At 44.1% G+C, this 15,560-nt stretch overlaps 1 protein-coding gene across 4 annotated transcripts in view; it reads right to left on the minus strand.

The window, feature by feature from the left end:
- PAXIP1 (PAX interacting protein 1) overlaps positions 1–15,347 on the minus strand; it is a 55,296-nt gene extending 39,949 nt beyond the window's left edge. The window contains exons 1-4 of one of the 4 annotated variants that reach the window (XM_058533897.1): positions 15,218–15,347; positions 11,391–11,525; positions 6,906–6,949; positions 4,248–4,311 (exon numbers count right to left, since the gene is read on the minus strand). In XM_058533897.1, coding sequence (XP_058389880.1) covers positions 4,248–4,311; positions 6,906–6,949; positions 11,391–11,525; positions 15,218–15,298 — 324 coding nt within the window. In that variant the 5' untranslated portion in view covers positions 15,299–15,347. Of the gene's footprint in view, positions 1–4,247; positions 4,312–6,905; positions 6,950–11,213; positions 11,308–11,390; positions 11,526–15,217 lie in introns of those variants that run through there. The other 3 variants (XM_058533913.1, XM_058533905.1, XM_058533916.1) reach the window with 3 other exon arrangements.
- Between the last annotated feature and the right edge of the window lie 213 nt (positions 15,348–15,560).

Here is a 15,560-nt window from a genome sequence, read left to right on the forward strand (position 1 = left end):
CACACTGGGGATTTCAATTCATCATCATAAGTGATGAACTGTGAGAATAATGCATAGTTAAGTGATCCATAAAAATCACACTGATTCTGGATCCTCATTTTTTTACCTAATGAATTTGCTAAAAGGATTTAAAATAGCACCACAGGTCTTGCCAAATTCACCTTTTTGATCACAGCTCCAACCCCTCCCCATGATGAGTTTCACACCTGGATAAAACTACCAGCTGGGCCACCCCCCAGACCACATCCTCAAGTGACTCGCGTCCACCCCTGAGAATTCAGACGGCTAGTCTCTACCACAGCTTCCTCACCTCGATTTTTTCATGGGCTCTCCACTCTCCCCCTGCCCGACCCTCTGCTGCCATGCTTGTGTCTTCTCAGCCCAGAACCCGAGCCCTACTTAGACCCCTAAGCCTGTATGATGGCCACCGAGCCAATCAACAGTCCCGTGTCACTGTCCACATCCTGGTTCTCCTCCTTCTCGTAGGGCACAGAACAGGACTGAAGGAACACACACAGCTACGTGCAACTACCTGGTACAAACTAATGCGCTACACCTTTACCTGGGACGCTGCCACTTCCCAGCAATAAAAACAAAACTGCTAAGTCTGACTTCATCCTTGGTTTCTAAAACTGATATCCTACTCCTCCAATATCATCTCTATTTATTTTCAAGTTCCCTTTCTTCCCAAATCTCCTTAAGTATGCATGGTATTACTCAAGGCTCTATTTCCGGCCATGTGCTCCTCTCTCTGCAAGAAGTTAATCATTCTCAGGCCTTTATACCACATCTCCAAGGCCCTACATTTGGACAGCTGATCAACATCGCAAACTCAACGTGTTTCAAATCAACTTCATCATCTTCCACCAGAAATCAGGGTCCCCTCTGTTTCCCATCTCCAGCAATGATGCTGGATGCTATCACTTTACCACTGCTTCTAGTTTGATACAAGGAAATCATCTTTGACTAATGATTCCAACGTGAAAGCACCTACCCCAGGACCTGGCATGCAAAGGAGCACTGTGAGTGCTGGCTTCTCTTTCTCCACACCACAACATTCCCACGTCACCGAGACCTACTGATTCCCATCTGTTCCTAGGGGCCATGTTGCACCTTCACTTACACAGTGCTAACCCAAATCCAAAGCTTCACCCCAAGTCTACAAGATTGTGACTTTCCCTCCTGTCGGAACTCGCATTTCTACCCTGCCCTGTATGTCACGCTCACAGCTCCCAGACCAGTTTTACCTGCAGCATCGCAAGTGATTTTAATTGTTTGCTTTTTTCTGTGTTTTCCAAATGTTCTAATGCAAACATTTGTAATCCAAAATTAAATATATAACAAAAAAAGGTAAGCAAGCATCCTGCTGGCTACTTTATCAAGTTCCAACTCATCCAAGTTTCATGCTTTTCCTTATTCTCTGCCACCCACCTACCCAATCATTCTTTTCCTCTACACCCCATACACAACCTTGTTCTGATGCCAGTGTCCTCATAACTAGCCTCAGGGCCTGCCTGATTTCTCCTTCCATCTTGCTCTATTTGGAACACTCTCTCCCTTCCCCATTTTTACTCCAATTCTGCCCATTCTTTCAGGCCCACTCAAATCTTACATCCTCCATCAAGGCTTTCCTAACCCTGCAGTCCACACTGCAGCCTTCTTTTCTGACTTATACATCAATACATGTGCCACCCGATTTAGAAATCATGTAGTACGTATTATGCATACTATAACCTTATGTATTAGGTGTATTACATAATAATTTATTACATATATTATAACCTTTGTTAAATATAACCGTTAGTTATTTCTCTCCAAAACTGAAAGTGTTCTCTCATGCTAAACTCATAGTTAATATTTAATAACATCTACTTACCTAATTTAAAACCCTGTAATCATCTTATACTCACAGACTTTTGATTTTCTTATTTATTTTCTCAAGTCAGGTATGCTAAACACCATGTCACTGTGACCTTGATCCCTGAAAATATCCACAGGACTCCCTGCCCTCAGCCTCTTCCTCTCTCCCTTTCTCAGTCAATTTGAACCCTCTCGATGGCGGGCTCTGAATCTCTGAACCCAGAAATCCAATCAATTCAAATATAATTAAACGCAAAATTCACGTTTTAGCCAAAGTACACTGTCTTTATCCATAAGGAGTAGTAGTAATTACTTTTTAAAACTTTTCTGATGTTTTATTGTAAATTTGGAACATACAGAGAAGTATAAAGAAAACAATAAAAATTACATGTGACAGCAGTACCCATCATTAAAAGGTTTTCATTTTAGCCAACTTTAAAGATTCTCATCAAGTAAATATACATTTATAACACAGATGTAAAAAACACTGAAAAATACAAATATTAACAAAATTCCTGATCTTAAGAGGGGGAAAAAAGCCAATTTTTCAAGGATGGCTATTAAATTGATGTAGTAAAAACAAAAAGAGAGGATTTTACAACGTTAAAGAACTTCCAGAATTTAGAAGAGACACAAACAAAAACATAGTAACAATAATTCAACTTACTGATTGCTGGAACAGAGAAGGGATCAAATTCAGGCTGGTGATACCATCTGTATGAAAAGCTGAGTCTGGCTAATAATCTAACTATGTTAACCTAAATATTACCTGGCTCCATAAGCCTCTATCACAAACGCATGAGAAAAAAAGCAGGCCTAGCCTCCAACTCCTCTTCATCTCACCTAATGTCCTCGAGAGGCCCCTTTCTCAAAGGCTTCCAGAGACAGGGGACTAAAGACTTTCTCACAAATATCATCTCAAGAGCACCAAAATTACAGAAAGGGACTAGGCCTGTGAGGTCAAATAAAATGGTAAACTCTAAATTGCATTGTTTCCCCCCAGTGACCACTAATTTTAAACAAAATGTTCTAGGTAATTTAAAAATGAGTTTAAACAATACCAACTTGATTTTTTTTTTTTTTTTGTGAGGAGATCAGCCCTGAGCTAACATCCGCCAATCCTCCTCTTTTTTTTTTTTTTTTGCTGAGGAAGACGGCCCTGGGCTAACATCGGTGCCTATCTTCCTCCACTTTATATGGGACGCCGCCACAGCATGGCTTACCAAGCAGTACTTCGGTGCGCGCCCGGGATCCGAACCAGCGAACCCCGGGCCGCCGCAGCGGAGCGCGCGCACTTAACCGCTTGCGCCACCGGGCCGGCCCCCAACTTGATTTTTTATAATAGTTTTTTATAGTTTAAGAATTTTCTTAGCTGGGAGTTGAGACGACAGAATACGATAAAAAAATATTAAATATTCACTTCTCTCACTACCCAGAATTAACCACTGTTAACATTTTGGTCCCTCCTTTCAAGTATTTCTTATATATTTCATATCCTGCCTTTTCCACTTAAAACCTTCCCCATGTCTTTACATATTTTCATAAAACAGAACTCAAAAATGGCTATGTAGCCAGACTACTGCATAAATGTACAGAACAGGTTTCTTGACCATTCAGACAGTGGGTGATTGGCAAAATCTTTCAATTTTGCCGTCTTATAAACAATGCTGTGCTGAACACATCTAGGCATCAATCTGCTCTTATTTCTATCAATTTGGGATAAATTTCTAAAAAAGAGAACTGCAGGGGAAAGAGAATAAGCATTTTGAGGCTGCTGGCACTGCTCCCGTTTTCTAGAAAAGTGCTGCACTGACGTGCACTCCTGCCAGCGAGCAGCAGCCTGTCTGCAGCCCCACCAGCACTGGACACACAGTTACAAATTCAATAAGCCAAAATTCTTATCTCAGTGCTATTAAAATATCCACGTCTTTGATTATAAAGTGTACCAAATGTTTTGTTATACTTATTGTTCGTAATTCCTCTTTACAAAAACTTGCAAATTCATTTTTCTGCCTTATCTACTGAGGTCTTATTTTTTCTTATTGATCTGTACGAGCCTTTTATTTATTAAGAAAATTCTGTGCCTTTATTTCTGACTGAATTTTCCTTGTCATCTTTTAATTTCATTTTTACTATTTTTTCATATTCAAGTTTTAAATCTTTGTAATTCTTTAGATTACAAAGACCATTTTCAGCCATTAAAACTTTAAATCTTAAAAATAAGCATGAATATTTAAATAATGCTAAGTGTGTCATAAGGTCATATTGAATATGCACTTTAGTAAACAGCTTCTCTAAAACTGGTTTACAAATAGGTCACAAATCCAATCATATGAAAACTCAGAACTGTTATGTGTAAGTAACCCAGACTAACTAACCATGCTTACCTGGGAGAGGCAGGCGGTGATTCCAAAAAAAATCTGACACGACTCTGGAGAAAAACCATTTACTCTGTTTTATAGTTATTAAGATTCCAATGAAATAAGATTAGTGCAACCTGTGTTCACTAACAGACATAACCTGTTTGCCCACTTGGACATTACCCACCCCCTCCTTCCCACTCAGTCCATTTAGGAAAGAGACAGACTTAAGCTGACCCAAGAAGAGTGAAGGGCAGACTGGAAAAAAGAGAAGCTGATAGCACAGAAAGAACTGAGAGGGTTTCTGTAAAGTACATTTTCAAATCCAATCTCTCCATTTATATCATCAATAAAATGGGCATAACATATTCACAGGGGAAAATACTGGGCCTCTGAGGTAGCTAACCATATACAAATATATAAGCACATACATACATACTCATACAGGAGAGCAATTATTAAAAATAATTAAAAGCAAATTAAAAGTCTTAAGTTTATTTTAGAAGGAAACATTAACGTGACTACTTTTGTTGCATAGTAGAGAGAATCCTTCATAAAAGAACTTGAGTTCTAGTCTTATTACCATCACTAACTTTGTGAACTTTGGCAAGACAACTCAGCTTTAGTATCTCCTTTGTTAAAATAAGAGTTAAAATATATAATTCTCAGGATCCTTCCCGGTTCTAAAGCTCTGATTTTTAGAACTCATTCAGAATGTTTACTGCAAGCTTACTGCATGCAGACTCTGGGCATGTGGGTCCACACAAGCACACGTGACCTCCAGGAGCCTGTGCTTTAGGGTCCACGCAAAGCAAACAATGACTTTTTTGAAGAATTTGTAGTGTCTAGAATTCAACATGGGTTAAAGTATTACTTCTGTTTCCCTACAGGAAAGAAGTATACCTACTGAGATAGGTAAATTAAGAAAAATGAATCAGATTGAAAATTCCATTGCAATTTGGAAGTCTCCTATTCAGGCCTGCTGAGAAACCTCATCAAGATATGAGCCCGCCTGACTGCAGCAGGCTCTGCAGACCCCAGCATCACGCCTGCAGCCCCGTTATCCAAGATCTGTTTCCATCCTCCTATCTTAGCTTAGGGACTTTCTACGTCCGAAGACTTGGGTAAACATAACAAGGGCATATCTAGACTGTGCTGTCTAACAGAGTCTGGGGGGCACCTTTTTCTGTTCCTGTAAGCTTCTTTGGGATTGGCAAGAGCTTAAGAAGAGAGCTTCTTACGGAATTCTTATGTGGGGAGTACAGGATCCAGAACAGGAACGCTAGCCTCTTATCTTCAAAAACACCCCTCCCACCCCCAGTCTTTTATACCTGTGCTTATTTTAAAAAAAAAAACCTCCGAAAAAAACAAAACAGGAACCAATTTCCTTTAACTCTTTAGATTTTGGAGGAGAAATCTTAGAACTTCTGAGTTAGAGCTGCTAAAGTTCTGCACATCCTCCAAGAACTGCTTATAAAGGGATATGTTCTGTTTATTTGAGATCCCCTATAAATATTTCACACAGGATTCCTCCATCCATATCGATTCCCTGTAAGTAATATACAGGCATTTGCAGGCACCACCTGGCAGAGCTGCAAAACAAAACAGGGCGAATGACCTCATCTCTCGCCCAGGTCTAAAATTTTAACATCATAACTGTATGGTATCAGGTACCCTTAACAAGAAGTGATTTCCAAAATCAGTTATGCGTAGAGGGACTCTGCAGGGAAGCTTCATACTTGCAGGGTGAAACAGGAGCCACGCGGCCCAGAACACTAAACAGCAGCTGCAGTGTCTCATGACCTGACGTCTACCACAGCGCAGGGGTGGGCCTGGGTTCTAAAGTCACACTCAAGAAACGTCGAAGAACACGTGCATGTGAGGGAGCTCCTGGAGGGCAGAAGTGAGGTCTTGTCAACTCCTCTATTTTCAGTACCCAGCTCAAAGCAGGTGCTCAACATGTGGACTGAACTAAGAAAATTTTTTTGTGTGTGAAGAAAATGAGCCCTGAGCTAACATCCATGCCAATCTTCCTCTTTTTTTGCTGAGGAAGACTAGTCCTGGGCTAACATCTGTGCCCATCTTCCTCCACTTTATATGGGACGCCGCCACAGCATGGCCTGACAATCGGTGCATCAGTGCACGCCCGGGGTTCCAAACCCAGACCACCAGCAGCGGAGCGTGCGCACTTAACCGCTACGCCACGGGGCCGGCCCCTGAACTAATAAATCTCCCATCCAACATAATCAAAAAGAACAACAATGCATGTTACAAAATTAAAAATGTTCTGACAGTCTCTTCCCCAATCTGTTCTTCAAATAGTTCATGATTTGGTTCATACAGAATTAGAATTTTAGAAATATTCCATCTAACTAGACAACACAAAAATGATCTGTTTCAGGGACAAGAACACTGAGGTCCAGAGAAGCCAACTGCCCCAGATCATAAAGCCAAGTCTCAGAAGAATCAGAACTCGTGCCTCCAGGTCCGAGCCTGGAGCTATTCAACACAGCTGGTCTCCCCCTTCCACGGGTGATGACAAGGATCAGGTACATAAAATCTGATACAGGATGGAAAACAGTAGGGATAGAGAATATACACAACACACTTTTCACTCATTAATGATCATTTCAGTCTGAATCCCAGAATCATCCTTTCCCTCCTCCTTTCCCCCAAAAAGGATACGGCAGAAGAGCTCCACACTGAACGGACAAAATCACCCAAGAAGGCTGAAATAGAAAACATTAACTCAAATCAAAAAACTTTTTTCAATTTATAATCAAAATGACATTATTTTACTAGTGTTGTTCCTAAAAATCAAAGGCTCTGTTATAAAGCATCCAGACTACAATTATGAGTTTTCAAGTAGCAGAAATATCAAGAGTTGAAGATTAGTTATTAATATCCAAGGTGAAAAGCCCAATTACAGAATGAAACACTACCAGATCTTTAAAAAATTCGTATGTATAGAAATTTAAATTCTAGGTTTACACACTCATTACTGCTTACACCTGTAGGCTGGCTAGAATTCTGTCTCACAGTTGAATGGACAGGGATCTGACAGCCATGCCCGCCCCCTCCTCATCCAAGGTATATCAGCCCCTCCTAAGTTCCTTCCTTGAATCCTGAATCCAATCAAGTTTAAATTCGTGAGTTTTTTTCAGTGATGCCAAGTAGATACACACTGTTTATAAACCACAAAAAGTATTTCTAACTGTCTGGTAGTCTTTTTATGCATTCCAAAACTCAGATTAATTACAAAACCTTAGATTAATTACTACCTTTTGGGTAATTTATATTTTTGAAAAATTACCCTATCTTATATTTCTATATTTAAATTTGAAAATTACATTAATCATTATCTTGATAGCTCTGCTTCACAAAATTACTATGTAAAAATATAGCAATGCCTCATTTAGCCAGCTGAATTCCAGAAACTTCAGCCAACTGAAACATAGACACATACTCATTACTAAGGCTTCAATTCATACATCAAATATTTATTGAGAATCTATTCTGTGGCAGAGATGGTTCGTCCCTGGGGATACAACGAACACTAGAAATGCAGTCTTTGCTCTCACGCAACTTACATTCCAAGCTAACTACCTTCAAACTATTTTTGTCATGTACACCTTAAAAGAACCAAAGAAAACGAAATACCTCATTTTTTAAGTGACATCAACAATTTTGAAGCATAAGTTTACATAAGTGTATCATCTGCGAATGGAGCATAGGAATATTAAACATCTTACAAGATAAAGATTGGCTTTACTTGGGATAATTATTTCATGATGATTTGATAATTTTATCACGTTTTAACTAATTTATTGGATAAAGTGCACCAAGCTGAAAGAAAGCACTTCGTGTTTCTATCCATGCACTTTATCCAATGTAACCTTCACATTTTTTTGACAGTCCTGGGAAAATGCCAGTTAAATTTCAGGAAATTGGCCACATCAGTAACCTACACTGGCTCTGACTCTTCTGCATTCAGAACATCTTCCCGTGGGCAGCTTTATTCTCAACAGTGACACTCAGAGCCCCTCGGAATTCCTCGGTTGCATGGTTGAGCACTAGGCGAGCACTAGGCGGCTTTCCTGAAACCAGTATTTCTAGTTTCCCTTTGTCTAGCGAACAGGCAGATTTTCAGGGCCTGGGGCGATGCACTGTAATACCATTTGGAAGGGTGCAGGTATGACTTTTCTCATCTGCTGTGGGAGAGCGGCTACTGTGACCAGAGCAGTGTTCTCAGGCAGTGTTCTTTGGAAGGGCCATGTAAGGACGCGTGCACACTCTCGGGAAAGGTACCCTCTACAAGCATCCATGCAGCATACACCCTGGGAAGTCGTCTCTCTGGGGCTTGGGGGAGGGGTGAGTATGGGTATCCCCGCTGAAAGACCGCTGGGCCAGCTATCAAAGTCCACACAGGGCAGAATCACCCTGAGCCCTCATTCAGATACGTCTAGATAAAATAATGCAAAGTTAAGAGAAGCAAAGACACACTAATAACAATAAAGCAGAAATGGAGAACCAGAAAACCACAGTAATATAAGGAGCTATTTATCCCAAAGGCCAATAACAATATATAAAAATAAACCCACTGCAAGTGAGCACAATTAACATTTCCAGTGACGCCCCAAGGCCGCTGAGGAAAATACATCCACTAAAAAAATTACTTTAAAGGTTTTGGTGCCTAAAGAAGCAAGTTTTAAACATCTATAAAATTCGAATATGTAAAAGATAGAAAAACTGTCACCATGCATAAAAATACTTTATTTTTAATACGCATTTGTCAAATTTAATATCAAGGTAAAGGCCAAGGGGTAGGTGCTTAGGGAACCAGGTGGCCGCCTCCATCAGCTGAGCTCAGACTCCCAGGAGCAGCAGCCCCCTATGGACTATCAGGTTCAGACCAAGAACATTAGGGTCTACCAGCACTATCCGGGAGTGAAAGCAAACTGCTGGACCAGTTTCACCATCCAGTAAGGCAACGCTGAGGCCTCAGACAACACAGGTGCTTCCAGCAATTACAGGCAGGCTGGAACGCCGAAACAGATGAAATAACAGTATGCCTGGGATTTGTTTTGAATACTACAGCCAAAGGGGTAAAAACAGGATGGGATGTATTAAGCTAGACTGGCAAAATGGTGGTAGGTAGATGCCAGGTAATAGGTACTTTTATGCAGCCTTATTATAGCTTGACTTTCCCAGTATACAACTTCTGTGTAAAAGGAAGAAGACTGCTTTGTTTAGCTCAGAATTTCAGGGTTGATTACTGTTCTGAAATGTCACCTCACAGCTGGTGACTCCACCTGTGGGATAGCAGGCTCAGTGTGCACGTGTGGCAGCCACGTTCACCGTGATTCCATCTACAGCAGCATCTGACTTCGTTATTCGACCCTCTGGTGTGGCTGTGCCCAAATATTTACACACTGAAATGCATACTTATTATGTACTTTCCTTTTTTTCTCCTTTACATTTCAGTTTTGGCAATTTATATATAAACATACATACACACATACATATATATTTTAAATTATATGATGTTATCTTACGTACGAATGTCATTTCAGTATAATAAAAGGGATATTACAAAATATTTGTTACAAAAAGGGGTTTGGGGCCACCAGATGTAAGAACCACTGCTGTAGGCAGTCTGGCAACAATGACCTAGGCCCCCAAAATCTGGTAGTAAGACTGCCTTTTTAAGGTTCACTATGAAATCTACACAATATATGTGAAGTCATTTTGATGAGACAATAGGCTCCAGGCTATTGTCTGAGAGAAAGAGTTTGTAGACAGGAGAAGGGACTGAGCCCAGCCCCTACAGCTAAGGAAGAATAGAAGCAAACTGAGAGTCCAAGAGAGCAGTGCCCAAGCCCACAGCCTGTGGCCCGTCAAGCCTGTCTCGCTTACAAAACGGCATCAGGTGAACCGGCCAGGAAGCCTGCTGATACCTAGTCTTCACAAAGGATCTGCTGCAGAGGGAGCCCGAGCCGGCCACGCCGAAACTGGCACTCTAGTGCAGGAACGTGACCACTGCACTTCATTGCTGCAAATTAATAGCCATTCTGACCTACACAGCAGTCTCTGGAGAGTTTGGTTTATGAGAATCTTCTCGTGAGACAGATCTGCTTTCAGGTTTATTTTCAAAAATCAAGTTTGTAAGCCTGTAAGACAGAGGTTCAGACCCTGAATACTGGTGTGTAGTTCACAGTTCCCAGCAGCCAGCCAGCTTCTCTGCTTCCCAGCCTGACTTAACGGCAATCTTTCCTAACTCCTACCTCTGTTGTTACTAAACCACAATAACTTTCATACTGATCTTTTTTTTAAGGCAAAGCATTTAATAGCATGAAGAGGAGAAAACAACGGTAGTGGAACAGAACTATTTTAAAACAAATATATAATACAGAAGATTAGAAAAAGTTAAAGGATCAAAATTAAATCTTAAAATCATACATTTATCAGCAGTCAACTCAACTATCAGCCACAACAAAGCAGCATGGTATGTAGATCAACAGACTCTGAACAATTCAGCCACCAGCGGAGGCCCCCACTGTCTAGAATAAACTACCCACAGGTCAAGTTGGATACCGATACAGATGGCCACCAGGTGGACAGTGTTATAAATGGTCACTGTGGCCCTTGTCAGAGAGCAGTTAAATAGCACAGCAGATGGGGGACCGGACTCCCTTCAACTTGTCTAGCTGGAAATGAGGACCACTTATCACAACGGGGAGGGACAGTAACCCTGTTCCAGGACTTACCTCTCGACAGGACTTAGCCTGCTTTTGGAATCAAATACACTTTCTTATAAGAATTCACCACTGCCCATCTGCTTCAAGACAACCCACCCACTTCCTACGACACGTGTCCTCAGCTGAGAGAGCTTCCAGACAGTGATACAATGGGGTCACCCTTTAGCAGGTGTGTAAGATGATCGACCTGGAGTTACTGGTAACGTACAGAACCCTCGCTACAGGGGTATCTAACCTCAAGGGCCGGAAGCTGAGGCAGGTTACTGAGATGTCCAAGGGCTTTATTCATCTGGACACTCCCCACACAAAGCAGTACTTCAGCAAACAGGCTGAAAAGAGTTATCTTCACACTTCAATGAACGGCTTTCAAGATACATGATGAAATGCATAAAATTATTAGATTTCCACCAACCTTTACGACAGGCAAATCAAAGACTTCCCGAGCTTCTCCAACCTCTGGATTGTCCCCGTCTTCTGAAATTATGTGTGAGGCTAGGGCATTATAGGACACTTCCTTAGCTTTCCCAGCTTTGAGAAGCTGAATAACCTTTAAAAAAGCACACAAATTACAATGGAAAATACTGCATTTCATTCTTGGTTTACACAAATTATTGTGAACAATGAAAATTCTAATAAAAACACACCATGTTCTCCACATAGAATTAACAACCTTACACTGAGTCATATGCAGTGAAACATTTGTGGACCAAAAAAAGCAGCAAGTCTTGGTTCACTGACCAAGTTAAGTATGCCGGCTACTGTGCGCCAGGTACTCAGTAGCGTCTCTGTCCTGAAGACAGAAGGACTGAGAATGCAGAACCCCGAGTGCGCAGACTGGGCTCCACACACGACATTCCCAGGCTTCAAACTTAAAGGTTTGGGGATGGGAAAGGTTCTGGAAGATGAGATATATGAGCAGAATCCTCACGAATTTAAAGGAGTTAGCCAGGCAAAAATATGTGTATTGTGGGGAGAGAGCAACGTTCAACACTCTGGGCAGGTAAATACACATCAGACCATAGATGGTCTCTCTCGTGTGCCATGAAAACATGTTTGTATTTTATTGTGAAATAAAATACAGAAGTGTCTTCTGGAGAGACACTCGAGGGCTTTAAGCAGGAGAGTGGCATGATGAGATTTTACAGGAAGATTACTGTCAGTGTGAGAAGAATGGGTTGGGTTGGCTGCGTGACTGGAGCCAGGAGACCTATTAAGAAACAACTGCAATAATCCAGGTGAAGGAGACAGGAGACCAACTAAAGGAATATCCCTAGGGACAGCAAGAAAGACGTGAGAGAATCAGCCAGACTGGTGACTGGAAGGGGTGCAGGCACACAAGCAAGGAACGAAATGTGCTGGGGGAACGAGAGTACTGCTCATCGAGGAACGTGACACAGAAGCGGAGGGCGGGGAGCCCTTCTGGGGGTGCCACACGGAGGGCCTAGGAAGAGACAGCCAGGGGTATCTAGGAAAAGACTCAGGTCCCACTTCATGGAGGGAGTCACCAGCTATCAGAAATGGGAGCCAAAGCTCTTAGAGTGAATGAGATCCCCCGAGTGCAGGGTGGGAGAGAGCTGGAGGGTAAATGCCCACAACAGAGACTTCAGGGGCAGGTGGAGGGAAGGGCAGAACCCGAGAAGAGTGGTGTGTGCTCAGAGGAGCTGAGTGAGCACATGTATGAAGGTGACGCAGTACCCACACAGCTAAATCTACCCACAAGTTGGATGACCTTTTTAGAATATTTTATTTAGAATATTTTATTGACCAATGATACATGTGAATTGGAGGAGATGCTAAGTATTCATTTAATAAATGAGAAAAACAATTGGCCACAAATCACCTCCAAGCATCTTTAACTTCACACATCCATTCAACCTGTCTCACAGAAAAAGGCACCCTTTCCTGTATCTACCTTCCAGTCTGTGTTTCTCATCTTATTGCTTTCATGAGTCTTGAGATTTCAATCTCTCTCCCTCCGTCTATAAACAATGAAGTGTTCTACTCTTGTGTAACATGTACGTACATGCGCACACAGACCCAGGACCTGGCCTTTTCTCAGGCCACCTTCTCTGCTTCCTTTTAATGACAAATTTCTTGAAACAACAGTCCAGCCTTTCTGTCTTCACTTCCTATTCGCTCTTCAACTCACTGCTCCCCAGCCTCTTCTACCTACACTCTACTGAAAAGAGAGTTTTCATGGACTTGAGGATGCCAAAACCACTAGCTTCTTTTTAACCTCCACTACTGAATCTCTATTTTACTAGATTTATCTCATGTCACTCTGCTTCAGATAAACTGGATCATCCTGATGTATCCCAATGGACATTAACGCCTTCACTCCTGAGCACACACATTCCACCTGAAGGATCACTCTCTTCTTAACTTCTGCTCATCTCAAGACCCAACTTAGACGATACCCACTTTGAAACATTTCAGTGGGGCCTCCTCCTATGCACACCAGCAGGGAAACTCATTCTTCCAGCACCTGCCACACTGTGCTATAACGTCTTCTATATATATATGTGTGCGTGTGTATATATAGATATATATATATACATAAAATGTCCCCCCTCTCCCCTCAAGGATAATACCCAGGTCTTATCTTTATATTATACCTAGTACCTAGTTCAATGCCTGACATGTAGCAGATGTTGAAACCCACGTGAGCTTCCTTAAACCATAAGATTCAGAGAATCAGATGATCTGGCTCTAAACTTTTTAGAAAATATACTGTTTTAGATCAAAGTGGTTTGCCAAGTACATTTTTAAGCACTTAGATTTGATTCATAGATGGCCAAATATGGTTCCAGTTCAGCTTGTTCTAGGTTTTAAGTAACATTTGGTTCAAGACCCCTGCAAGAGCCAAAGTCCTAAAATGAAATAGGGAGCGTGGGAAACAGAGGAAAAAGAAGAATGGCAGGTAGGGACAGAAAAGGAAACTGTCAAGACAACGCTGGAAAAATCCACCACTGTTACAGGCACTCATTTACCACTCTGGGTTCAGCATCTACTTATTTTCAAATTCAAAGCTAAAAGTCTTTTCATCCTAAAGTTATAGTAGAGAAAGGATTGCCCTGGGGTCATCCAAGAGAGTTTAGTTACTAAAATACCACTGCACAAGCTTCTAGAAGGCCAAGACCAACCAGACTTCCACAATATCTTTTATGCCAACCAAGTTTGTTAAATATCAGTCCCCACTCTTCCAGGCCTCAGGTCTGGTCACCCACTCCATGTGCCCTCTCCTCCAAAGTCAGACCTCACTGCTAATGACACTCAAGGCGACAGAACTGCACAAATCAACGTCAAGAAAGAGAATATTGTGAAGATTAACCTGAAAAAGACAGTCAACTAAGATTCCTTCCCACCATGGAAGGATAACATTCTGACATTTAAACACTTTATTATTCAGAAAAAGCTTAGGAAAATCCACAACATTCTCTGGCGCGCGCCCAAACTACAAAAAATTAAATATTTAGTGTGCCGGTATTACCAGGGCATTTTCCATATTTACTGTATAATTTTCCCAATCAGGAAGATCAAGGAATACGAAGCTCAGCCGAACACAAGAGGACCTCGGCTGCGCGGCTCAGACACGCGAACCCTCGCGGCGGCCACGCCAGGGGCCCGGCTAACCGTGCCCTCGGCAGCCCACAACCCGGGGTCCTCACGCGAGCTCCACCGCCAAGGCTCCCGTTCCTACCGGTCACCCTCCACCTCCCCGACCTACCGTCCTGGGAGCCCCGAAAGCGGAGCGGGCAGTAGGAAGGACAGGAGTCAGGCCGAGGCGGCTCGCGGGCTTACGGCCATGCGACAGGACGCCGGTCCCCAGCAGGCGGGGGACGGCGACAATCGGCGCTAGGCTCAAGCTCGGGCTCGCGGGGGCGCCGTGCACCACAGGGGCCCGGGCGCAGCCCCCACCCACGTGCCGGCCCCTCTTCTCGGGTCTGAGCGCACCCCCAGGCCCCCTCCCGCCGCGGGTCCCGCAGAGCGTCCCCCAGGTCTCCGGCCCTCCCCCCGGCCCCCGAGGTCCCCACCCCCCGGGCCGCGGGTCCCGCAGAGCCCCGGTCCCCTGCCTCTCCTTGGGCCCCGGCCGCGGGCCTGCTCCGCGCCGGGCGGCCCAACCTCCGCGCAGCCAGGCCGGGGGGACCGGGCGGCGGGCCCGACGTCCTGCGTCCGGCGCGCGCCCGCGGCGGGAGCGGGGCCGGGCTGGGGACGCGGCGGGCGGGGGCGGCGCGGTACCTGCGGGTCGATGTCGCCCACCGCGTAGTACTTGACCTCCTTGAACATCTCCTCGGGAACTCTGGGCGCCGGGTCCGACATGGTCGCGGCGGCCGGAAGGCTCCGCGGCGGCGCCCGCCCCGCCCCGCAGGGCCCGCTCCCCAACCGCGCGGCCCGCGGCCCCGGCCCGGTCCTGCGAGGCGGGCCGCTCCCCCGCCCTCCGCGCCCCCGCCCGCGCCGAGCGGCCCGAGCGCGGGAGACGCGCGCGCCCCGCGGGACGCACCATCCCGCCCGGCGCCGAGGGGGAGCGCCCAGGAGCCGGCCGCCCGCGGGCGCCGCCCAGCGCCTCTGCTGCGGCCCGCCG

Source organism: Diceros bicornis, chromosome 3, assembly GCF_020826845.1.
Source record: "Diceros bicornis minor isolate mBicDic1 chromosome 3, mDicBic1.mat.cur, whole genome shotgun sequence".
Taxonomy (NCBI): domain Eukaryota; kingdom Metazoa; phylum Chordata; class Mammalia; order Perissodactyla; family Rhinocerotidae; genus Diceros; species Diceros bicornis.